The following is a 26805-nucleotide window of genomic DNA, read 5'->3' on the forward strand; positions in this document are numbered from 1 at the left end:
CTTATCACCCTTTCAAAGGAAGAGCTATTCCTTCTAATTGTGGTTACAAAATGTTACTTCTCGGAGCAATTCCCATAGCCACCTTTGTTTACCTGGCATAGAATGACTCGTCTTGATATTTTTCAGTTCCTCTCTCCTGTCTCTTGACTGCAGATAATAACTCTTTACTCTCCTTCCCCTTAACAAAAGGCTGCGAAGCAACCCGAAACCGAGTCGATATTTAGTCAATAAATGTTAACCAATTCTCACAATGGCACTGATTTCCTGATTATTACTACCTTCTTCTTTTTTCAAATAATGTCTAGCCTGGGCACTCTGGCAATATGTGACAAGTCAAAACGGGCAACGAGGAAGTTCCTTGTTGGGAAAAGTTTGAGGGACATTCTCCTCGCCAGCTGGAATCGGCCTCGGTGGCTCAGCCCCTCCAAGATGCGAAGCTCCTCTTTAGTACTTACAAGAAAATTGAATGAACAACAGGCAAAAAGGAGAGGGGGTGGATTGCTCTTCCGGACAACATGGTAGGACTGAAATGAAATACCTAGACAGACTTACCGAAGAGCTTGCTGGGAGTGTCCTCGCTGTCATTTGATTCCACAGGCGCAAGCAGGGGCTCATTCAGCTCGCTGTCTGAAGTAGCAGCCTGGTCCTCACCTCTCAACTCCGCATTCATTTCACTCCGCACTGACAGCAAGGGCTTACTGACTTGTCCAGCTATCATTGGATCCTAGGATGGGGAAAAGAGTGAAAGGGAGGAAAAAAAAGTGGCAGCTTTAGTGTGCGTGTCCTCTCTCTCCTCCTCCCTTCTCTTCTCTCTCTCTCTTCCACACACACACTCTCCCTCTCTCCTCTCTCTCTTATCTCTGGCTGCTCCCGCTGTTATTGCTGGCTGCAGTCAAGTGAAGAGCTATTACAGATCCGAGGAGTTCTCCATTACTCCCCACCCTATTAAAGCTCAACTAGCATGTGAGAGATTCAGGAGGCTTCTGAGGGGGGAAAAAAAAAACTTCTTTGAAAGCAACCTAACCAACACAGCTTTAATTGTGGGATGTGCTTTTGTGCGAATGTTTTTACACCTTGTTCCGTCTTTAATGCAGTAAGAAAAAAGGAAGTGCTGGGTTTGTACTTCGGCAACATACTGAAAAGGAAGGTGCACCCTATGGAGGAACCACGGGCTATTTTAAGAAGCCCTCTCCCTGGGGGAGAAGCAATTAAACCCTATCCGGAGAGCAGAGAAAAGAGACAGGGAGAAAAGAGTCCTCACAACGCTTTCAACGGAATAAAAGAGATTTCTTATGTAAATTCTATAAGCACCCTTAGGAGTTGACTTGACTGGTCCCAGATTGGGGACTGAAGCTGACCCCAAATCAAACGAACATTTTAAAGCAAACAACACACAACAAAATATATGAAAATTGATTTAAAAATTTTTAAAGGAATTGGAAAAATACTTACAAACTGTGTTCAATAATTCGGATACCTAGAGCATCATACGCCCAGAGCATTAAAGAAAAAGAAAACAAAAATCACCTCCAGAAAGGCAAACTTGACCCCCTAATAATTAAAATCTGCTTTATCTTCAGCTCATTAGGAGGGCATTTTAGGATCAGAAATATTTTCCAATGTAGCCTTTTATTCCATTTGCAAACTAAGACGCATAATATGGTATTGGCGCAAATATCGGATGAGGAAGGAAAAGGAAAGCAAGAAGTGCCCTCTTTGCGTTCTCTGGGAGCTATTTATTGCCAAGTTCATGCCTAAATGGTTCCTGAGCAGGAAACAGGTGACCAGCGCAGGAGCAGGTGGGGCGGCGTGCTCCCCTATCCCATCATTGCATTGGTTGCGGTGTGCCTCTGCTTATTTTTTTTAATGTATTCATACCTGAAAAGTGAATTTGATATGACACATGATAATCTATGAAAATGTTAATCAATACAAATAGTTTAAGCTGTCATCAAATGCACTTCTTTAGTCAATACTCATACCACTGAAAACAATGTCACTGTCACCAGGGCTTAATTTGCACAGCACTTAAATATTGGACTCTGTGCATCAATGCACTTCTTCTTCAAATACTGTAGGTAAACACATTTTCTCCCTATTTAAGGCTGAAGCACTCAGCACGCATTTAGCTGAGCCGAATCCTCCCTTTTGAATACCTTGATAGGTCCACTGGAGGGCAAAATTAATACTTAATTGAATCTCACAGTCATCAAAATAATCAATACTTTTTTATTATTTATTCTTTACAGTCTGTTGACTGTTTCAAACCTCTGAGGGAATGGTGGAAAGGATTCATGGCTTTGAAACACTGTCATTTAACAAGGTAATTTTCAGTGGGGCATTAGGGGTTGTGAAACATATAATAAAACAAAAATCGTGGCTTATAATAGGAAGAAAGAAAAGAATTATATTTCTGCCATCTAACAAAACAGGATAAATAAAAAAGCAAGTGCAGAGAGAGAGCGAGAAAGGAGGGGGACGAGGGAGAGAGAAAGACTGGCTTTTGAAGGGTTTTATCATATCAAGAGCAGAGTCGAGCTTTCATAATGCTGACATTTCTCATCCTGACAATCCTAAACAAGTGGAAAGGATGAGATCGCAGATATCATCTTTCATCACATTCTCCAGCTTAAGAACCAACATGACAGCTCCTCTCCCCTTTACACTAATTACTAAATAAAATACTACTCTCTGTCAGCATCAGATGACTGCAGATAGCAACCACAAACAGTTCTCCATCGTTTCCCCCTTGGAAACGGTGATGCCTACCTTGAACTCTTTAGAAAATAAATTAGGCTTGTCTCACCATATTGTAAATATTTGAAATATAATCAATGTAATCAATGTGCTCAATTCACAGTATTGTCAGCCTAAATTTGCTGGTGATAGATTAGCATTTCCTTTACTGTGTTTGGTTGCTGGGATGTGGAGCTCTTGAAAATGGGGGAAGGAAGTGGAGGGGGACAGGCAGAGGGGAAAGAAGACACTAAATTATTAAATTCCCAAATTTCTTTCCTACGTATTTAAGAAAGAATACATGTTGGATTCTTCTGATTCAGTTAGTGGAGCGGGTGGGGTAGTAGAGGGAACACTGCTGTGGGAGGGAAGATGGCTCTGGTAAATATACTCATGTGAAGTAAAGAGCCCAGGTTTAAATGTAGTACATTCTTTTCACTTTATAAAAGGTTGAATACTCATTCTCTCCAATCTAAAGGAAGGGGTGTGACTTGTGACTTTGAGACATCCAGCCTCTGTGGCCACACTGCTCATTTGAGGTAGTGTTAACGGTAAACTTATGTTTAGAATGGCATTCACCACCCTCATGATAAAACAAACTTGGTTACCAATGTAGCAGTGACTATCTGGGAGGTCTTAAAAAAAGAATGTTCTGTTCTCGCTTTCTTTGTGGATGGTCAAACTGAATCCTGAATCACACAGAGGAGCTGGAATGCACCTGCCAAGTTCAAGTGCACTTAGATCTGTAGGATGCTCAGTCTGGGTGATGTGTGCAAACCACGTGCTGGCAGATGGTGTGTATTCACTGACCATCAGCGCTTCTTTAAATTACTTTCATGTACATCGTACATGGCGAGGTTCCCAACTAGTGCCTCTCAGCGACTTGAGCTTAGAAAATTCAGGATTTTGTCATTCAAGCACTCATTTGATTTTTTTATCTTACAAAACACTTTATATTGTCCATGATGCAGCTGTAGCTCACATATATATGTGCATGACATGGTTAAACAGCAAACTCCCAGTGAGGCAGAGAGCAGACAGCTTTTAATCACAGCTGCAGCCACTGGGGGGTCCATTTGAAAATGTGTCACAAGCAGTAACCACTGAGTACAGTCTTATAAGTGATGGGGGAGTGCCTCTTTCAAGCAGCACTCAGCTTGGAAGTCATTCTCTCCCTGCCAAAAGCAATGGCAGTCTGTAAAATCCTTTCTGCCAACATGAAGAAAGGATTTTCCAACATGCATCTACATAGATGCTTGCAGGAATGTAAGACAGCTGCAACTTCAACATGTACAAGGATCTCTGCAGCAGCAAATAGGAACAGAAATAGCTAGTGCAGGCAAAAAATAGAGTTGATGAAGACTCTTACTTAAAAATCTGAAAATGTCAAAACTACCATAGAAGAAGTTGGTACTTCTCTGTAATTCATTCATCAGTCATGATAGAAGAAAGTGACTGGTCCAATATACAACACTACTATGTGCAAGAATAGAATGTGGCATGTGCCACTATAGGACACTCAGAGGGTCATCAGAGACCCAAGAGCCACACAATGAGAAAAGACGCAAGAGAGGTAATTTCCATGAGCAAAATCTCAACAAAAATTTTCACCATGTCCTGCAATGAAAAGACCGTAATCAACACCAGAACTACACAGTGATTATTTAAATCTCTTTCAGGTATTGTTAAAGAATAAAAATACGTGCCATTTATTGAATGTCTTTACCAGATAGGCACTTCAGATGTATTTAATATCACCCAAACCATGCAAGGTATTAGCCCCATTTTAGGGATAAACAACTGAGATTCAGAGAGACTAAATGACTTGTCACAAAGCCACACAGCTAATAAGTGGTGAAGCTGTATTTTGAACCCAAGTAGATTCAGCTCCAAAGATCAGCATCTTTTTATACTGCACAGTGGGCACTGGGTGAAAAACCGAGGCTCATAGACTTAGTAACCCAGGGGGTTTCCCGGAACTTGAATTACGGACTGTGAAGGGTGTTAAACCCCGGATAACTGATTCCCAGAGCATGCTGTGTGTAGTATCTTCTTCCCTTCAGACTCTAGGAACAAAACACTTCTCTGTCTGACTCCTCTGGGGTGAAATCTATGGGGCAATGTGGTGTAGTAGACATGACATCAGACAGTGTTAAGTACCCAGGCTGGCATTCAGGTTCACTCTCTACACCAACTTAGAAATCACTTAACCACTTTCAGTCTCAGTTTCCTCATCTGGAATATGAAAAAGTTGGAATAAAACAGTATTTCCCGAAGTGCATTCCATAGAACACTTGTCCCAAAAGATATTCTACAATAAAAGAGTTTTGTAATCAAACCTACATGGAAAACGCAGCAGAAAACTCTACCAGGAAAAAAACTGATCAACTCTGCTTAACCTAGCATTTCCCCAAATTATCTGTCCATGGATGGCCATTTCCTTATAATCTTGATTATATTATCTAACAGATCTAGTGCTTCTTAAAACTCATTTTAGAATGTACCTACTTAGATTACAGCTAATGTAAATGAGCTAATGTAAATCACAGCTGTAGTTTTTAACAATTCTGGAATAATAGGCTAGAAGGCTTCAAGAAGTCCACAACTGATCAGTGCTTCTCACATTCCTTTACCTCGTTAATATTCCTTACAGTTTATTCATATACAGTTATATATAGCTTAGTATACACTAACTGTATATACTCTCTTCATATACTAATTCCTGATATCCTTTAATGTAATTTTAAAATAAAGATGTCCCCGTGTTTTTCTGTTGTCAAACCTTCATTTGAAGAGCAAATATAGGGCACTATACAGATATTTAGGGCACTATATATATGAAGGAGAGAATTCAACTTGGGCTTTTACTAGGTTGTTAAAAATAATACCAGACAAACAAAGATATAATTCAGCTAAAGGCCTTCAGTAATTTAACCAACAGAATTTTTTTAAGTATAATCATTCTCATTTTATAGTCAGAGAAACTAAAGATAGCGAGATTATTAACTGCGCAAGGCATCCGTGTCCAGTGGCAGCCACATGATGGAAATACCCGTGCCGCTCCAAACTAAGCTTGACCTAGGTCCAGCATATTTTTATGTACACACAAACCAACTAGGAAACAGGTAATCAGAAAAGCTTTAAGGAAAATGTAAATAAGATGGGCAGGCTTCAAAAATCCAAAGAAACTATTCATTTGGTTGTGAAGCGCCAAAATATTGCAGTATTATACTCCACAGATCTATTTCAAGAATTTAATAGAAAACTTATATTCATTATAAAGAAAAAAAATGTATTGGATTCTCCCTCCTCCTAAAATGCTACATTTCAATTTAGGACAAACGTGGAAACAAATTACATACAGCCAATTTAAGATGCAAAGACAGAATCATACTTTCTATTTAGTGTCTCCCACTGAGAAGAGGTAAAAATCAAAATCACAAATAATTAAGAGGAAGAAACTAGACCTTGATGGGTATGGAGAAAAGGAAACTTCAAGTGTGAATTTTGTTCCCTTTGTCATGAGGAAAAACAATTTTTCTCTTTCTTTTACCAATTACCAAATATTATTATGTAGGTTAGTTCTCAATACAATATTTAATGTACCGAAGAATATTTTCCCTCAAAAGTTACAAATACTTTCTAATTTTTTACCATTCAATATTTCCTCTTTCTATCAAAATTTTTAAAAAGACATTCTGTTTGACTTTTGGAAGCAAGACCACAGTTTATTTTTATAAGTTTTTTTCTATTGATGTAGGTATATATATTCATTTATGAAATTTAATAAAGATCAAAAGACATTAGAGACGCCATAAATTCACCCACCACTGATTATTTTATTTTAAATGTCGTTTCCTAGACTGCAAACAAAAATTGTTCTGAGAAAAGCTGAAAATCCCACATTTTTAGCAAATACTCAACAGACAAATTTGCATTATAGTGAACTTAATTACACAGCTTAAATATATACACTTTTGATTATCCCACAATAGATTTTCACAGCAAAATGTTGATCCCAACATGTATGCCTTTCTCAGCCCAATATTCTCAACTGTTTTCTATTTCTCCCGTCTCTCTAATTGTAACTTTACAATTAATGTGGCTAAAATTTTATTTAATCCTATTCCAAAATAAATGAGTATTCTGTGAAAAGCAAGCAGAGCATATCAAAACTGAAAACAAATGCTGGGTTTAGAGAGTGATGTTCTGAAGAGACTTTGGGAGACCTCAGTGATGTTCCCTGATTAAGTCCTAAGCACCTGCATGGCCACGAGTGAGTCACCGTCTCTTCCATCTCAGTTTCTATGCCAACATGGCTCTGCATATCTCGAGGGGGATCTTGTGAGACTTGAGTGAGGTAATGGAGAGATAATGTATATGAATATATAATTGAAAGATAGAAAGTATTACACAGATAGACCATTTTCCACCATACTGCCCACATAAAGGCATCCAATTGACTGTGAGTTTCTTTTCTCTCCATGCCTTCAGTTTGGAACAGGAATACATGCTGTATTCCTGTAGTGGATGCTGTGTGGTGCTGCCCAGATTCCCCACCATTAGGACCAAGGCACCCATTTCCCAGCTGCCAGGAATGTTGGCTGAGGACAGCTCACAGCTGAGTCCCTCCCAGAAATTGCCTTTGCCTTAAAGGAGCAGCCTCTTCCAAGGTCATATCCCTTCGTCAGGGGCAGCCTAGATTTTGCCTTATGGTCTGCAAAGCCTAAAATATTTCCTCTCTGCCTCTTTACAGAAAAAGTTTTCCCACCCCTGAGCTCCACCCTAGGTTTAGTCAGGTGCTTTAATCAATATTTATGCTCCAAAGCTAGCATTTAATCAGAAAGGCGTGGCCACCACAAACTCTTCAGCTACCTCTGTTCACTGTCCACTACTCCTTCACCCTGCATTTTGCTAATTAGTGTAATTTATATTAATTTGAGTGAAATTAATTACTTGTTGATTAGCATTAATGGAGGTTAGAAATGGGTTCTCATCTGGTTAAATTGGTCATATTCAAGATATATGTATTGGCTAAAACATTTTGGAGACATTCTCCAGCCTTGCATGGAACCAGAGAATTTTAAGAACCTAGCAAGTCCTGTCCCTATGCCCTTGGGGCTGGGAGCCTAAGACTTGGTCCCCAAACTGTCCCATGTCTAGTCTTTGGGTCACAGAGTTCTAGCTGCCTGATGCTGACTGTGAGAGAAACACATCTTGCTTCTAGAATCTTGCCAAATCTGCCCTAATGAACCTTCCATGCCAGGTGTGCTAGCTTCACCCAAAATGACAGGGAACTGTGACTTCATCAAGCTTACAGAGAGGCTGAACAAACTATTTGCAGATTATTTGCTAATAAAAGTGTGTTCAATAAATATCTGTCTGTATTGCAGCTTTTAGTCTGAGAGCTTGTTTCTATTATAACCAGGTAGCAAGGCTTTGGGGATAAAGCAAACCCTCATCCATCTCTAACCATTACTGGTTATCCACTAAAAAGAACCCAATAGTTGTGCATAAGATTTTGTTTAGGCCATTTGCAACACAACCCACTATACTAAGTGAAGACTCACAGTTAGATGAACACTGTCTTAGGGGCAAGCACGGTCACTACAGAGTGAAATAGGGTCCAGAGCCAGGGTGTACATATGGGCACAGTTTAAGAGTCTCTTGTCTTTTTGTTGAACCTCAGATACATATGCAATCTCCTTCCCCACTGTCAGTTGCCACCTACAGTCTCTGTCTCTCTCCAAGCCCCACCCCGAGTGCTTATTCTCCCAAGACGACTCCAATTAAAGACTAAAGCATCAGATGCAGCTGTGTTTAAACACAAACAAGCAAATAGACAAGGAAAACAGCTCATCAGCACAAACCTGTAGGTGGAAATAACCACATAACAATCAATCAAACAGGAGTCTGCCAGTTCTGGACTTCTACAAACCATCTGTTGCCGTTAGACACACCTCGTCTAGATCATCACCTTGAACCTCCATAGGTCTGTTGCTCCCAAGAGGTTAAAATGACTGGGTGATGGTTCATGTATACTTATCTGGGAAGAAAGGGAGACACTGGCATTGACAACCTAATAGCACCATCAATTCAATTTCTGCTGCCTTTGTGAAAAAGCATCAATAAAAGTTCAATCCAGGCTCATCTAGATCTGGTCTTTTGGTAATGGGGTTATACAGCAGTATTGACATTGCATACGCATACCCTATATTCATGCGTTCTTCATAATCTGATTGCTTCAAATAGGTATCAGGATTTAATCAGAATACAACTCAGATTACAGTGAATTTGTATTTAGTGATCTGAATGTACAAGGAGAGAACATCCAATCTCTGTTCTAAAAAAAGCTTACTTTCTACCATCTTAAAAATTCTAACAGTGGTACTTAATATATACTTTTTATACTAATTGTGTGCATGTACATATATCAACATTTGTAACCTTTTGCAAAAGTGGATGACATAGTCGGTTCACAGAATGGAAAGACCTGGTCTCTAGTCTCGGAGTTTTCAAACTGAGCACTGAACTGAGAAGCCCTAAGGTTTTTAGGGAGGGGCCTCCAGGACCTCAAAGGGAGGCAAGGGAGGACCAAAGAGCTCACTCCCAGTTTTCAACACCATATTGGCTCCTCTTATCTACTTTACATGGAGTCTCCAGTATACTTGAAGAAAGAGTTTCACAGGTCTGCCCAGAATACATATTTGCAATGCATCACAGATGCAATAAATTCATGACAGTTTTCCTATTGGTTAATCATTTACTTTTCCAAAACACTTACAGGTTAGATTCTACAGGTGAGATGTTTGAGTCCTTTGCAGGCAGACATGTGTCAGAATTCCCAATACTGGGCATTGTGTCTGATATAAAATAGGCTCTCAGTAAGTGTTTTAATTGATTGATTGCTTGCGAGGAAGAAGGAAGGAAGGAAGGAAGGGAGGGAGGGACAAAGAAGGGGAAAAGGAAGGAAGGAAGACAGGAAGGAAAATTAAGGGCAAGGATTGTCCTTAGTTGATATTTTTAATATTTTAAAAATACGTTTAATAGTATCAGAAATTACACATATGAATCTGAGGCCTCACGTGGCTATCTTACTTGTCTGGCATTGCGCGCGCACACACACACACACACACACACACACACACACACACACACATGCTGACCCAGATTCTGCTTCCAGGCGTGAGTTTGGTTTTGTGTGAATGTGTGACTTTGTTTTACCATAGGACAAATGGAAGAATTTAATACCAACACTGAAAGGAAAGTGTTTTTCTCTCTACGATTGAGGCTGAATTGGAGAAAAGCTACCACTGGATCGGGGCAGAGCTCCCCGAACAAAGGCATCAGTGCCAGAGCTCGGGGTGGCCCCAGATGAGCACACGGCTCACCCACGGTGGGCCTCAGCCTCACAGCTCAGTCCAGCCCCTTGTCCAGCCTGGAGGAATCTCCTCCCAACCACGCAGAGCCTGACCCGCTCCTACACGGTAACTCTCCTTCCCTCTGGCCACTCAGGAGCAGGACCATCAAACACGCACAGCACATTAGAAATACGATTTTATTACGAATGTTCTAATGCTATCACTTCTCTCAGAGGAAAATATACACTCAAATGAATAATACATTAACTATGTGGATACTTCTAATTCTATTCTCCTTTGTGAATGGCAAAGGACGTACAGTTGAGAAGAAAAACTTTTTATTCAAAAAAATCCAGTTCCCTATAGTTTCAAATTTCCATAAATAAATAGAAAAATCCATTCTGCCCCCTGCTGACAGACTAACATTCCTAAAAATCCAGTTTGAAACCTGACGGTTTCTCAGTACCTTCTGAGTTGGGTCCAAATTCCTGCTTAACACACCAGACCCTCCACATTCAGCCAGGCCTGGGTCTCCTCGGACCATGGAGTACAGACAGGCCACGCACAGCCAGAGAATGTGGCTTCACATTTTTCAACGATTGTAAACATACCAAGGTGATTTTCTGGCAGGTGGCAATAAAGTGTTGGGGGCTGCCTTGTCAGCCTTGCATGCCTTCCCTCTGGCCCACAGCGGGCTGACGGTGGCCAGCCTCACCCGGACCTTACATGTCCCCAGGCCCACAGTGCCAGGGGACAACTTGGGCGTGGGAGCCGAGAGCCTGTGCTTGGGCCTAGGGTCACTTTCTACTCACTGAAGGGACTTACATCTCTCTGAGCCTCAGTTTCCCTGAGAGGAAAATGGGAGTAATAATAGTATATGCCTCATGATACAGCTTTGCAAAATTAAATCAATAATTCACAAATAGTGCTTAGAATGGTCGACTGCATCGTAATAATAAGAGAGGTGTCTGTTTACTGCTCTGTGTCTGCAACTCTTCTGACAATGTCTGAACGTGTGTGCATTTTATTGTGGAGAAGCTCCTTAGCCTTCCTCAGATTTTCAAAGGGATTCATCATCCATCTCCCCATCCTCCACCCAAAAATCAGTAAGTAACCACTGCTGAGGAGTAGGGGCCCATCGCCATGTCCTTCGACTCCAAATATGTATTAGAATAGAGCTTGGCACATAGTAAGCCCTCACTAAATATCCATTGATTTTATTTAGTAAACAAAAACAAGAATCAATATCTATGAATGATGGAATAAAGGTCAAAAAATAGATTTTTGGAAACTAAATTACTTTGACATCTTGTTTTATTTAATAATTTTATTTATTTATTTATTTTTCCCCCCAAAGCCCCAGTAGATAGTTGTATGTCATAGCTGCACATCCTTCTAATTGCTGTATGTGGGACACAGCCTCAGCATGGGTGGAGAAGCGGTGGGTCGGTGCACGCCCGGGATCCGAACCCAGGCCACCAGCAGCGGAGCACGCACACTTAACCACTAAGCCACGGGGCCAGCCCTACTTTGGCATCTTTTGAGAAGGAATTTGCTTTATAAATCCTAAGGCCTTGTTATTTAAAAAAAAATAAGTAAGGATCAGAGGGTCGTAAATTCTGTAGAATTGTATCCCTGAATTAAAACACTTGCTGGCTTTTAATTTTCCAAGGTTTGTGTAGCCACGTTCTCTAAAGGAACCATTCTATTTCTGCTCAAAAGGCCATTGCCTAACTGATTTCACTAATCTGTGTCTTCCTTTCCTCCTCTCTCAAGCTGCAGTAGCACGCGCCAGACACTAATATTGTGGGTTGCTATGTTGCTGCTTCCCATCCCTCATAGCAATCCAGGCAGATTTCTCTGGCCTAGTACAGCTCCTGCGTTTTCCTCTCGTTTCTGCCCTGGGTCTGTACATGGTACGCCCAGCCCCAGCGGCCCCCTTTCCCTCCCTCTCCTGTAATCCACTCTCCTGTAATATTCCAAGGGTCACCCTTGACTGTCCTTTGAATGGCGCTCCAATTCAAAAGGCTTCTGAGCTTTTAAGAGGAGCAGAGATAACATAATTCCAAGGAGGTGGGGGCGGGAAGGGAGGGAGAATGTGATTGGAAAGATTACTAGATCTTCTCATTCCTGGGGATTTGGGCTCTCACAAATACATGAACTGGCAGGTTTGTCTTTTATGGGTTCCTTCCACGCCATCAGCTATCTTATTAACCCCTATTAAAAGTATTTTGTTTCCAACCCAAACTATAAAAAGAGACTTAACTAAATACTTCTTTGAATCTCTAGCCTTTGAAATTGAGGGCAATTTTAAAAAGAGGCCAGCTTCTATGAATATTTGCTTGTATCCTCTTTAGTTTGCACGATCGAGGATGGCTCTGAATCAGCGTCTACTTAAGACAAAAGTGACGCAATTCAACGAATATTTATTGATCCTTCATAATGTGCGAGATGTTGTGCGTGGGACCGTGGGGAACGTAAGGATCAAGAAACATTTGCTACCACCAAGAATTTCACCTTCGAGTAAACATCAGTAAAGGAAAGAGAATAATGGTATTCAGCATCTTCCATGAGCCAAGTGTACTTTCTCTCACAGACACAACGTTTTCTTGGGCCCCCTTATCTTCCTTTTCTGTAAAATGCCGATGTATACTAAGCGTGTGGACCAGGCACGCATACCCACAAACATAATACCCTCTCCTTGAAGCACTGTTGTAACATCATTACAGATCCTAATGAATAAACATGTTGCTCCACCCGGGGAGTTCTAACTGGGCTTTTCTAGATTTAATTTCTGATTTTAGGGAGCTAATCTGCAACTAGTGACCCACTATCTTTTGAGTCACGCACTGAAACAAGGTACCAACCCAGCCATCCGCAGGACCACTGGCAATCAAGGGCTGTGCTACCAATGGAGCAGATGCGCATCCGAGTTACTGCTGTTTATCACTGAGTATTTTTAAAGAATTCCTTCTCTCATATCCTCAAGCACCTACAGTAACAAGAATGGTTAATGTATTGTCGAGAGGAAAACAGACCTGTTTTAACAAATCCGTAAGGCACACTCAAAAGCATATAAAAACAGATGTGCTGAAGTCTTTATAAACAATGAGCTCTATTTAGTGGGTTTAGAAGCCTCCAACTATCCCCATTCCCACTCCTCTACTATTAATTTGCTTAGACGATGCTTCATAGATGGAAAATAGACAATTTCAACTCAATGCCTGCTGAATTATCCCTAATCTAAGTGGGGTCTGTCCCAATGACACTAATGTTCCAGTGCCCAGAGAAGGCTCAATCGCCCGTGGCAGGAATGTAGCCTCGTTACACAGTCCTCTTTCATTCTACTCCGCTGAGCTTCTGCGCTATTTCTCCACATGCACACACATTTTGCCTGAAAAGTTTTCTGTTTCCCACACAAAACTAATGAGAAATGGTCTGTTGCTGGGTTCTCCTACTTTCTTACGGCTTCGGCTACAAGGGCCCATGTTTCCCCTTTCCTCCATGCCCACTAACAGCTGCCCCTTTCCTGCTAGGAAGCCCTGCGGGATCTGCACTCCGCCCGCAAGGCTTGCCCTTGGCTGTTGGATCTTGAGGGGGCCACCTATGGGCACTTGTTTCATTAGTATGTCAAGCAAAACTCTAATCAAACCTGCAGAGTACTTAGTTAAAAAAAATCAGCCAGAAATCATCTTTTTGATTAAAAACAAGAAGAAAAGTAAATTCAAATTAACATCGAGATAAACTAGGAAATGAATTCCCAAGCTTTTGATATAAAAATAGATATAGTCAATTACAATAGATTTTTAAAAATTGAATGAGTTTTTTAAATCCAGTGGAAAACTTTCATTTGTTGTTGCACAAGGATTATTGGAGATTTTTTTTCTCCTCATTTAACTTTGATATTGGTAGTGTTTTTAATGCTATTTATTCATTTATTCAACAAATATGTATTGAGTGAGTACTGTGTGCCATGCCACCCACTCTTCAAGGTGATGGAAACACATCACTGAACAAGACAGATTAAGTGCTGCTGAAATGACAGTGGGAGACTGACAATAGCCACAAAAACGATTAATGAAATATCACGACGTTTGGTAGTGATGGGTGCTCTGAACAGAAATAAAGCAGGGTGAGGTGTGCAGAGGAGTGTGGGTGTGTAACTTATGTAAGGTGATCAGAAAGGTCGCACACGTAAGGGACTGTCAGTCAGAGGCCATCATGAACGCAGGGAAGGGCATTTGAGTTTTCTAAGGGAACAGTGAGAAGAAGGCTCTGGCCTGGGAGCCTGTTTGGTGCCCTCCAGGGACCAGGAGACCCAGGTGGCTGAGGGGGAGTGAGTGGGTGTGGCCACTCACCAGAGAAGTGGCCACGGGAAGGATCAGGCAGGGTCTTCTGGGCCCTTGTGAGGATTTGGGATTTAATTCCAAATGTGAGAGGAAACCACTTGAGGGTTTTGAGCAAGATGTAACAGCTTTATTGAGATATAATTGATATAAAAAACCTGCACATATTTAATGCATACAATTTGGTGAGTTTGGACATATGCATACACCTGTGAAACCATTACCACAGTATAGACAATAAATATATCCATCACCTCCAAAAGTTTCCTCGCGCCACCTTTTTTAAAATAAATTTTTAATTAAAAATAAAAGACTGCAAAAAGTTTATTGTACCATATAAAAGCTGTTATTTCTATGGACCCAGAAAAAATTTCAGTAACTCAAATCTTATGAAAACCCGAACTTAAGCCACATTTTTTTCTGACTATCATACTCCAACAGCCTTTACATTAACTTAATTTCTTTTGAGAAATTAATTAAATGAATCACGTCTCAGCTTTACCTGCCTTTACAGAACCTGCTCGGGCTGCTACCTTCTGGTTTTCCGGTTTAATTGGATTATTACCCAAGTCCCCCTGGGCACACGTGGCCAGGTGAGGAAGGGAGCAGGTCCCTAACATCACGGAAGTCCATTCTTCAGTGGACTTCACTGAAGTCCTAATCAAGTTGACACTTGACTAGGTCCTAACGCAGTCTTAGAAAAGTCACTTAACTTCTCTGAATGTTTCCTTCAGCTAAAATGATATCTCTCACCTCCCAGGGGGGCTTAAGGACTGTACACAGTCTTGAGCTTCTCAGAAAAAGAACATCACCCACCAGACTCTTCAGGCATCAATGCCCCTCCCACAGCCGGGGCAGCGTTTTGAAAGGGGCCTCTGCTCTATGTCTCAAAGCAACTCTCTTCTAACACCCTTGGTCACTTGCATTCTGGGCTTTTTGCCCTAGTCCCACATGATAAAAAGTTCGTTTTCAACTGTTAATGGCTTGTACACACCTCAGTTTAGGGACTTCTGCTTTTAAGAGCCCTCTTCTTAATGCAGCTTTTGGTTCTGTGGTGGCACTAGCAAGAAGCACGTGGTTAAATAGAGATTCCTGGATCCTTATTGAACCTGTTAAATCAGAATCTCAGAGGGCGGAGCTCAGGAATCTATACTTTTCACAAGTTCCTGGGAAAATTCTTAGGAACACTAAAGTGTGAGAACTCCTACCTTAAAGGTGTGTTCTATGAATAAGAAGGGAAGGGTTACCATGTTTTCCCAACATTTCGGAAGGAAGCATGCCACAGCAGTACACAGATTCATGATAACTTTTAAATAACAGAAAACCTTTAACAACTTCCTCCTATTCTGTCCTCTGAGTCCTGAAATTTGGGGTCTTGAACTATTTATTTCATATTCTCTACATTTCAGGCTTTAACTTTTATCCTTTCCAAATTGCCATTCATTTTGACTGTCGTATTATTTTAAGCTCTATTTTTTCATCCAATCTGCCTTGAATTTTATTTTAAAATTATGGAACTCATAAAATTATTTGAAAATTATATATAAATATTGACAAAAATACGTGTGTGTGTGCATATATACAGTCTTTGTTATCTTTGTTAATGTTTTGAGATCCACATTGCATATAAAAGTTAGTATCCTGCTTTTATAATTCAATAAATATTTCATTCAATAAATATTTGTTAAAGACCTAACGAGCGCTACCAGCTAGGTCCTGGGAATATAGGGTGAGCTGGTCACTATATTTGTCCTCACAGACTTTATTATATTATATTGTAACCATGTTCTCAAAATTAAATATTATCCAAAATTGTGATTTCAATCAGCTAAATAATATTTACTATGATGGATGTGCCATGATTTATTTAACTCTTTTCTAACTGCAGAACATTCTGGGTTGTGGTCTTTGAAATGGGGTAATGCACACTAGGAGATGTACAGGACAGTGCATTGAGGTGCAGGAAGAAAGTATTAGAATTTCTACTTCTATTTCAACTTTTTCAATTCTATTTTGTGTATGTTTTTTACTGGTAAAAATGTATGGTACAAAAAAACAGTAAATAAATAAATTTACATATATTAAGAATGCATGGTAAAAATTATTTTCATTGATAAAGTTGGGTTATCACAAAACTTTGGAGTCCTTTGATTTAAGATGTGTCCAATTTTTCACATAAAAATAAAATTTTGACAGTTTTAAATATATTCTCAGGAGTGAAATTACAGGTAAAATAGTATAGACCATTGCCAAATTGCTTTTAAGGTCAGTTGGTGGAAAATTTATGTCCTTAGTGTATGAGAAGCCCTCTCTTTCATATTATATTTAAAATTTTTTTCTAATTTATTAGATGGAAACTGGTATTTTATTAATGTTTTAATTTGCATCTTATTAGCAAGGCTAAATTTTTCAAGTTTATTAGCTAATTAAGTTTCTTCTTTCATAAATGACTCACATCCTTTGCCTGTCTTTCTATTGGGGTGTAAGTATTTTTCTCATTGAACTTTGCATATATATACAGTAATAATTATAAAAAATAATGGGCTGTGTTATAAATATGTACTTTATTTCTAGCCCTCTAAACAACCAAGAGCGTTATTATCCCTATTCCCTATTTGAATGAAGTTAAATAATGTGTAATTTGGTAGCCTCTTTCTGATTCCAAACTGTAAGAATTCCAAGTGTTTTTTCTAGAATTTATTTCCCTTAGATTTTTATTAGTGTTGTTTTTTTTAAAAAAAGTTAAAAGAATTCTTATCCAGTCATATTTATCAATCCTTTCCTTTATGTTTTATTCTATTGCTGTTATGATGAGAAATCATCCATGAAAAGGCATAAATATTCACCAACATTTTTTATTTTCTATTATTTTATTTTTAAAGTAATTCTAGACTCTATCTGGAATTTATGTGGGTATATGGCATTAATTGAAAATCTTGCATTTTCCCAAATAGTCAATTTTTAGAGCACAATTAATTGAATATCCCATTGGCATATTATGCTTTCTCTTTTTTTAATCAAAAACTAAGTTCTAATGGAATCTCGGGTCTGTTTTTTGGAACATATATGTGTGTGACCATACATAATGCCATATAAAAGGTTAAGAATATAAATATATGCTATATATAAAATATATAAATATTAGATATTATATTTCTAAATATTACATAAATATAAATTATATTGATATGTTTATATATAGTTATAGATGTATTATATATTATGTAATAGGTATAATATAGCAAAAATCCTCTCTATATTCTATTCCTCTTTTTCAAAAATTTCTCACACATTCTCAGCTGTTTATTTTCCAGATGAATTTTAGAATCGTTTTGTCAAATTCTAGAATTAAAAGAGGGAGGGATAAATGGCATCTTTATAATATTCATCGTCATCATCAAGAAACTTGGTCTCTCTTCATTTATTTACATTTTCTTTTATTATTTTCAGTGATGTGTGGGTTTTTTTCATATCCATTACAGACATTTTTGTTTAAAATTTTTCAAATATTTTATGTTTTGTTTCTATTGTGAATAAAATCAATTTCCCTTTCTATAATCAAGTTATATTTGGTTATTGCTCTTATATAGAAAAGCTATTGAGTTTTCACTTTATTCTGTTAGGACTATACATATATATTCATATCTTTATCAAATAAAAATAGATATTTCCTCCTTTCTATTTATGGCTGTTTCACATCTTATAACACCATGAGAAAAACAGTGCATAACAAGAGTGATATGAGGCCTTGATTTTAATTAGAATGCGTCTGATGTTTCATTTAAGTAGGATCTTTATAGGATTTTTGGTGTTGGTTTAAATATCTACTATCATGTAAGAAATTCCTAATTCATTAAGAATATTTTTAAAATCAGAAATAGCTGCTGTATTTTATCAAATGCTCTCTCTTTTTCTTTCACCTAACTTACTGATGTGAAACATCATGCAGATCAGTTGAGTGATAGTAAAGCTCTTTGGATTCCAGGGATATTCTGTTGAAAATTAAGCTGAATTTTGGTTTCAGAGTATATTATTGAGTGTTTCACATTGATATCTACTATAAATAAAACTAGCTTACAGATTTTTTTCAATTGATGTTTTGTATTTGAATATCAAGATGATAATTGGTTCATAATATGATTCAGGTTTTTTTTTGTTTTTTTGTTCTGCTTAGGAAGATTGGCCCTGAGCTAACATCTGTGTCAATCTTCCTCTCTTTTGTATGTGGGTCATCGCCACAGCATGGCTGCTGACAAGTGGTGTAGGTCTGCACCCGGGAACCAAACCTGGGCCAACTAAGCAGAGCACACCAAACTTAACCACTAGGACACAGGGCCAGCCCCTCAGATCATTTTTCATGTTTTACCATCTCTGGAATAATCTATATAGCAGGAGAAAATCTGTCCTTTGAAGATTTGAAATAATTTGCTAGTAAAATTATTTGTACTTGAAGTCATTTTTATTCTTTTTTTCTTTTGGAGGGATTTTTAAATAATTTTATAATTTTACTATGATATTACTCTATTTCTTAGTCATTTCAGATAATTCATATTTATCAAGATTTTTAAGTATATTTGAATGGAATTATACTAATATTTGTTTATCATTGTAATCTCTTTCACATCCATTGTTAAATTTTCTGTCTCATTCATGTTGCTGTGTTTTTCTTTTTATGTTGTTTAGATTTATCAAATCTTTATTTTATTGACTTTTTCTCAAAGAACTAATTCTTGCATTCATCAACTTTTTAAAAAATGACTTAATTTCTTCTTTCATCTTTAGTATATCTTTCTGCCTTATGTTTCTTTATTTTCACACTTAATTTACATATTCTTTTAAAAAACAATGAGAAAATTGAAGGTTATGAGTTTTACATATCATGTGACTTCTCATACTTACCATTTACATTTTTGTGAGTTAATAAGTAGCTCATCTTGTGATTTTGTTTTGTTCTTGACCCAACAATTATTTTGGAGATGTTTCAAATATGGTGGAGGGTTTTTTTTAAGTAAGTCTTTACTATTAATTTTTAATTTTAATATATTATGGTAGAGAATGTGATTTTTGAGAGAAATGTTTTTTGTGTGGCCTAGTTTATGATCAGCTTTTGTAAATGTTCTATGAATGTATAAGAACAAAGTATGTTCTAAGTTTGTAAGAAAACCTGTCATATAAATCAAACATTTAAAATTGTGGTTTAAATTCTTTATGTCATTTTTTACTTTGTGACTCCTTGGTCTAGCTAAAATTGATAAACTTCTGTTAACATTTCTCACAATGCTGTTTTTAATCAATTTTGTATTGAATTTCTAAGAGTTTCAGTTTTATGGTTTTTTGTGGGTTTTTTTTGCCTTTACCTTACTCTTATTTCTTTTATTATTTTTTTTTTATTGAGGTAACATTGGTTTATAACATTATATAAATTTCAGGTGTATATAATTATATTTTGACTTCTGTATAGACTACATCATGTTCACCATCAAAAGTCTAGCTGCCATCCATCACCATACACGTGTGCCCCTTTACCCCTTTGGCCCTCCCTCCACATCCCCTTCCCCTCCTGTAACCACCAATCTATTCTTGGTATCTACGTGTTTGTTTGTTGTTGTTTTATCTTCCACATATGAGTGAAATCATACAGTATTTGGCTTTCTCCATCTGACTTATTTCACTTAGCGTAATACCCTCAAGGTCTATCTAAGTTGTCACAAATGGCTAGATTTCATCTTGTTTATGGCTGAGTAGTATTCCATTTTATTTATTTATTTATTTATTTATTTATTTATATATATATATATACACCACATCTTCTTTATCATTCATCTGTTGATTGATACTTAGGCTGTCTCCAAGTCCTGGCTATTGTGAATAATGCTGCAATGAACATAGGGGTGCATATATCTTTTCAAATTAGTGTTTTTGTGTTCTTTGGATAAATACCCAGAAGTATAATAACTGGATCATGTGGTAATTCTTTTTTTAATTTTTGAGGAATCTCCACACTGTTTTCCATAGTGGCTGTACCCGTTTACATTCTCACCAGCAGTGTATAAGGGTTCCCTTTTCTCCATATCCTTGGCAACACTTGTTATTTCTTGTCTTTTTAATAACAGCCATTCTGATGGGTGTGAGGTGATATCTCATTGTGGTTTTGATTTGCATTTCCCCAATAATTAGTGATGTTGAACATCTTTTCATGTGCCTGTTGGCCGTCTTTATATCTTCTTTGCAAAAATGTCTGTATTTTTAAATTTTATTTGACGTGTAATGTTTCAATTAGTCATCAATTGTATTTTCCATCAATATAAATGATCTTTTTACCAGTTAGTACTTCTTGTCTTGAATTCTACTTTGGATTTTTGTTTGTTTGTTTGAATTTTATTGATAAACATTTGCTTCTTCTTTGATTTTACCATTTTTATAATATTTTATTATAGGTGTATCTCTTGTTACTAAGATGTCTGGATTTTTTTATGCAAACTTGCAGTTTGTCTTCTATGGAAAAATTCAAAATATTTGTATTTGTTGTCATAATCAATATATTTGATCTTATTTTGGTTACCTCAGCTTTTATTTTTATTTGCAGTTTTATTATTATTTTGTTTTACTTTAATTTTTATTTTCAGTTATTATGCCTCATTTGATTTTTGGAGTTTTTGTTTGCTTGTGTGGGTTTGTTTTGATCTTTAACAGAAATTTGGGAGTTTTATAAAACCTGCTTTTAGTTCTTCAAAAGGTTACTACTATTTAAAATATATATATTATAGGGCCCGCCCTGTGGCATAGTGGTTAAGTTTGGCATGCTCCGCTTTGGCAGCCCAGGTTTGTGGGTTGTGCCAGATCCCTGGCATGGACCTATAGCATTTGTCAGCCATGCTGTGGCAGTGACCCACATACAAAATAGAGGAAGATTGGTACGGATGTTATCTCAGGGCTAATCTTCCTCGGCAGAAAATAAATAAACAAATAAAAAGATGCCTTAAAAAATGGTATATAGGGGCTGGCCCGGTGGCAGAGCAGTAGGGTGCGTGTGCTCTGCTTCCGCGGCCTGGGGTTCGCGGGTTCAGATCCCAGGCACCCACCAACACGCCTTTTGTCAAACCGTGCTGTGGCAGTGTCCCATGTAGGGTAGAGGATGATGGGCACGGATGTTGGCCCAGGGCCAGTCTTCCTCAGCAAAAAGAGGAGGATTAGCATTGGATGTTGGCTCAGGGCCGATCTTCCTCACACACACACAAAAAAATGATATATATATATATATATTAGGCTGTAAGTTAAGTTTTAACTTTTAACTATCATATTTGAGAATACAACGATATCACTTAAGCACCCTCTCTCCATAACATTAAAAAAAAAAGGAATGTTCTGATATAGCTTTATACAACCACCAACACACACTTCATATCAGTCTTTAACTTGGAATTCCACACTAAATTTACAATTATTTATAAAGATATAAAAATATTACTTTTATTATAAAAATATTTTATATTCTGAAGTCTTTTCTTCCAACATTATTTCTATTTGTATTCAGTTTAACTAAATTTACAATAACTATTTAGTCTACTTTGTATCGAATTGGCTTCCAGGTTCATCAGCAACCCATTTACTTCGTGATGTCCCTTTTCTTTAGTTCTTCATTTTGATTCATCTCCCATTTGCCTTTTAGTAATTTTTAAAGGAAGATTATGTGGTTGGCATATTGTCCAAGTCCTTGTTTATCTGGGAATGTCTTTCTATTGCCCTCACACATTAACGATATCTTGACTGAGTAAATTTCTTATTTTGCTACTTTGGGCTCAAAACTCTAGATAGAGGTTATTCAAATGTCTGCTAAAATTTATTTCTAAATGGGAATGTTTTGAGACTAACCTGATTTTTGTTCCTTTGCAAATAACATTTTTTTGTTTCTTACTGCATGCTTATAACATTATTTCGTTTCTCTTTGTTATTAAGAAAATGTCCAAGATATCTCTAGGGTGGGTCTCTTTCATTGATTTTCTTACAACTGAGAGAATCCTCTCAATCTAATTTCTCAGGGATGTTTTTTTCCCCACTCAGTTTCAGCTAAGTTTTCCTTAATTACGGACTTAATCATTGCTTTAAACTCTTTTCACCCAGTCTTCGGGAAGTCTTAGACTGCTCTCCATCTCTGTCCTTCATATCCATTGTCTCTCTCACCATTTTAAGCTCCGTTGGCTCCATCGGCTCCCTCTCTGTTTTGCAAGCATTTTGTGAGTCTCTTCTCTGTACACTGATTCAATTCACCGATGGAAACCTACATTTTGATCCTCTAATGTTAATTTTGAATTTCTCATTGAAATGCTTTCTTACCTCATGGAGCTTCACTGTGCCTCTCACCCTGCTGTCTTTCCTCTTTGCTCTCATCCTATTATGATTTTCTGATCCTGTGACAGGAAAGCTATGGGTTTTTATATACTTTTAAGAGTGCTAATGAATTTTCTAAAACTTTCTTCTGATTCTTACCACAAATCACATTTAGAAGCTTGCTGCTATAGAACGTTCATAATAATGTTTCTTCTTCCTTGTTCCGTAGCATCCTTATGGGTCCAATATGGTTTTTTTTCGATTTATCTATATATTAAAAGAAAGCTTATTTAATAAGCTAAAAGGCGACTTTGGCTCCATTTTCAGAAGCCCACTTAAGTGAATCACCAAAACTCTCAGATCTACAGTGACCAGGATTTTGCTTACACATAACTCCTGGTTCCATTTGCAGTGTCTTGTAACTTCTCTTCTTTGTCCCTACTACGATTGTTTCCCACCAACGAGCACTGTCACTCTAAAGACTATGTGTCTATTAAAGTTTTATCTAGTATGACTTTGTTGGACTGACATTGGATCTTCTTCCACTGCCTCCACCTGACTTTCTGACACTCCCATATTGTAGCTGAGAAAGTACAACCACTAGTGTGGAGTACTTCTAGGGCCCTACCTATATCTGCCCCCACCCATAGTGCTTTCCTGGGCAAACCTTCTATCTCAGGATAGAATGGGCAGTGGCCTTCTACCTTCTGCTTTCTATGTAGTTGCTTTTGGCAATAATAAAGTCTGACTATATATAAAAGGTGAAGAGTGGTAGAAGTTTGCAAAGTGGTGATTTGTGTTCAAACAGCCTCAAAATATGATACTCCCTGAGAGAAAGGATCCTTACAAGTTCTTTCATGTCACAGTTCTCAAAGCATGATCTGCAAATCCCTGAGAGTCCCTGAGACCCTTAAGGGAGTGGGCAGGGTCACAAATATTTTCATAGAAATACTATAATATTTCAATACTAAGATTTTTGATGGCACTTGTACATTTTTTGCCTTTCACTGCATTGACGGGTCTACACTCATGATGCAAAATCAATGGTGGATAAAATTGCTGGCGTCTTGGCGTAAATCATAACAATGGCAGCAAGCTACACTTGTGGTATCCATGAACTCACATTAAGATAAAGAAAAAGGAAGAAGCCAGTTTCGTTTAAAAATGTCCTTGATGAAGTGGTACAAATATTAATTTTATTAAATTGCGACCCTTGAGCACATTTTTTTTTTAATATTCTGTGTGATGAACTGGGACGTACACATAAAGCACCTTGGCTGCAGAGCAAAATATAATGATTGTTTCAAGAAAAGCACTTGTGTGATTGTTTAAGTTGCATATTTGAAAAACCAGCAACAGACCAATTACGGTTTTTCAGTCTTGGGTATTTGGCAGGCAGATGTTTTTTTGGGAACTGAATGAAATGAGACTGTCACTTCAAAGAAAACAACTGAAAGTATTTGTTGCCAATGATAAAATTTGAGCTCTAAAGAGAAAATTAGAATTTTAGAAAACTTATATCTTTCACCAAAACTTTGACAACTTTCCAATACTTAAAGAATTTTCTGGAGAAATACATGGTGATATTAACAAACATGAGTTTTTCAAATTGTGTAATGAAAGTGTCAATATTTGGAAGAGTTGCATAACATGGTGAACCGATATTTTCCAAATGTTCAACATACGATGCAGCAAAATTATGCATTGGTAAAAGATCGATTCAAAGTGCAAGACAGATCGGTGGATTTTAGTGTAAATGAGTACAAAAAGTTTACTAATATGGTTTTTGATTCTACATTACAATGAAGCTTTATGAAAATAGCACTTGTCAGACTTTGGTGTGGTATCAAAGGATAAGCACAATTATCCTAAAAAGCAACTAAAATACTCCTTCTTTTTCCTACCACATATCTGGGTGACACAATTTCTTCATAAACTTCAACCAAAGGAACATATCACAACAGAATAAATGCAGAGGTAGATATAAGATTCCAACTGTCTTCTATGAAATTTTCATTAAAGAAATTTGTCAAAATGTAAAAAATGCCACTCTTCTAAATTATTTTACTTTGGAAAATATAATTTTCAAATAAAAATTTATGTTAACATATAATGAGTTTATTGTTCTTATTTTTAAATGCATTAATATATAATATTTGAAAATTTCCTCAATATGTATTTCTAACCTGATAAATATCAATAGATATTACCACATTAATGAAACCTCTTTGAAGTTCTCAATAATTTTTAAGATTGTAATGAAGTCTTGAGATCAAAAAGTTTGAGAACCACCACTTTATTTTGTGCAGACAGATAAGGACAACTTTCTACTTTCTCTTTCTGGCTATATAGCATAGTTGGACCACCAACTGCATTCTTCATTCAAATTTCATCTATCTTGAAGTTGGTAAGAATTCTTCTCTAATTTGGGTAATAAATAGGTGGATAATAGTTCTACTTGGAGATTTTGTAAATTTTCATGTTCCTTCATATACTTTAGTGGAAAATTGAGAACTTTTTTTAAATTTGAGATTTAATTCACATACCATAAAATTCACCGTTCTAAAGTGTACCATTCAGTGTTTTTAGTATAGAATTGTACAACCCTCACCACAGCAAATTTTAGAACATTTCAACACCTCAAAAAAAATCCTTTAGCTTTACCCCCCCATCTCCTCATTCCCTGAGCTCTAAGAAACCACTAGTATTCTTTCTGTCTCTATAGATTTGCCTATTCTGAAGATCATATATAAATGGACTTACACAAATGTAACTTTTCACATCTGGCTTCTTTAACTTAGCACAACGTTTTCAAGGGTCATCCATGTTGTAGCGTGGGTTGTTTCCACGTTTTTGGCTATTACAAATAATGTTGCTATAGACATTTGTGTACAAATTTTTTTATGTGCATATGTTTTTAATTCCCTTGGAAATGTTCTTAGGAGTATAATTACTGGATCATATGGTAATTATATATTTAACTTTTTGAGGAGCTGCCACTGTTTTCCACAACAGCTGCACCATTTTACATTCCCTCCAGCAATGTATGAGGGTTCCAATTTTCCACATCTTTTCTAACACTTGTTATTTTCCACCTTTTTTATTATAGCCGTCCTAGTGGATGTGAAGTGGTATCTCATTGTGGTTTTGAGAAATTGAGCATGTTTTAAATATTACATTTATGAGTGAGGTCTGTGACTCATTTTAAATATTACATGCAAGTTTCTGAAGCTTTTTGATCAATCTTTTCTTCTTGCTTCTTTTCTTTGTGCTCTTGAGTCTCCTAGAAATACATATGCATTTATCTTAGAACTTCATCTCAAAGATCTCAACATTGCTTTCCTTTCCTAATTAACATCTTTATCTTGGGCCGGCCCTGTGGCTTAGCAGTTAAGTGTGCGCACTCCGCTACTGGCGGCCCGGGTTCGGATCCCGGGCGCGCACCGATGCACCGCTTGTCCAGCCATGCTGAGGCCGCGTCCCACATACAGCAACTAGAAGGATGTGCGACTATGACATACAACTATCTACTGGGCCTTTGGGGGAAAAAAAAAAGGAGGAGGATTGGCAATAGATGTTAGCTCAGAGTCGGTCTTCCTCAGCAAAAAGAGGAGGATTAGCATGGATGTTAGCTCAGGGCTGATCTTCCTCACAAAAAAAAACAAAAAACAAACAAAAAAAATCTTTATCTTGTCTCTAAATATAATATTTTAAAATTCTTCTTGAAGCTTATGATTGAGCTCCTATGTGAACACTTAAGGATGATGTGACTCATTCTCTGAGAAGACATTATGAAAATGATTATGCTGTTACGTTATTTTCATGCTGTCTGATCAGGTTACCAAAAAAGTACTATATAAAAATGTTCCAAGAACCTTTATTTGCTGTGACAGTGTTTTAAAAAGTGTGTATTTTTTATAATTTTATTTTCCTAAGTCTTTGAGACTGTTTCTTACCTTCTCAGGAAATTAAACAGTTGATCTTCATAAAATCTAGACTGTTTTCATAAAAGTAAATTTAAAAAATAAAACAAA

General features: G+C 37.3%; 1 protein-coding gene across 3 annotated transcripts in view; it reads right to left on the bottom strand.

Moving 5' to 3' along the window:
* Window positions 1-26805, bottom strand: part of POU6F2 (POU class 6 homeobox 2) — a 467650-nt gene that overhangs the window by 362216 nt on the left and 78629 nt on the right. For 2 of the 3 annotated variants that reach the window (XM_087435729.1, XM_087435666.1), the window contains exon 2: window positions 553-724. In XM_087435729.1, the coding sequence (XP_087291855.1) occupies window positions 553-724 (172 nt within the window). Of the gene's footprint in view, window positions 1-552; window positions 729-26805 lie in introns of those variants that run through there. The other variant, XM_004441473.2, reaches the window with a different exon arrangement.

The sequence above is a fragment of the Ceratotherium simum genome, chromosome 1, assembly GCF_057802395.1.
Source record: "Ceratotherium simum simum isolate JZ-2026a chromosome 1, ASM5780239v1, whole genome shotgun sequence".
NCBI classification, from domain to species: Eukaryota; Metazoa; Chordata; class Mammalia; order Perissodactyla; family Rhinocerotidae; genus Ceratotherium; species Ceratotherium simum.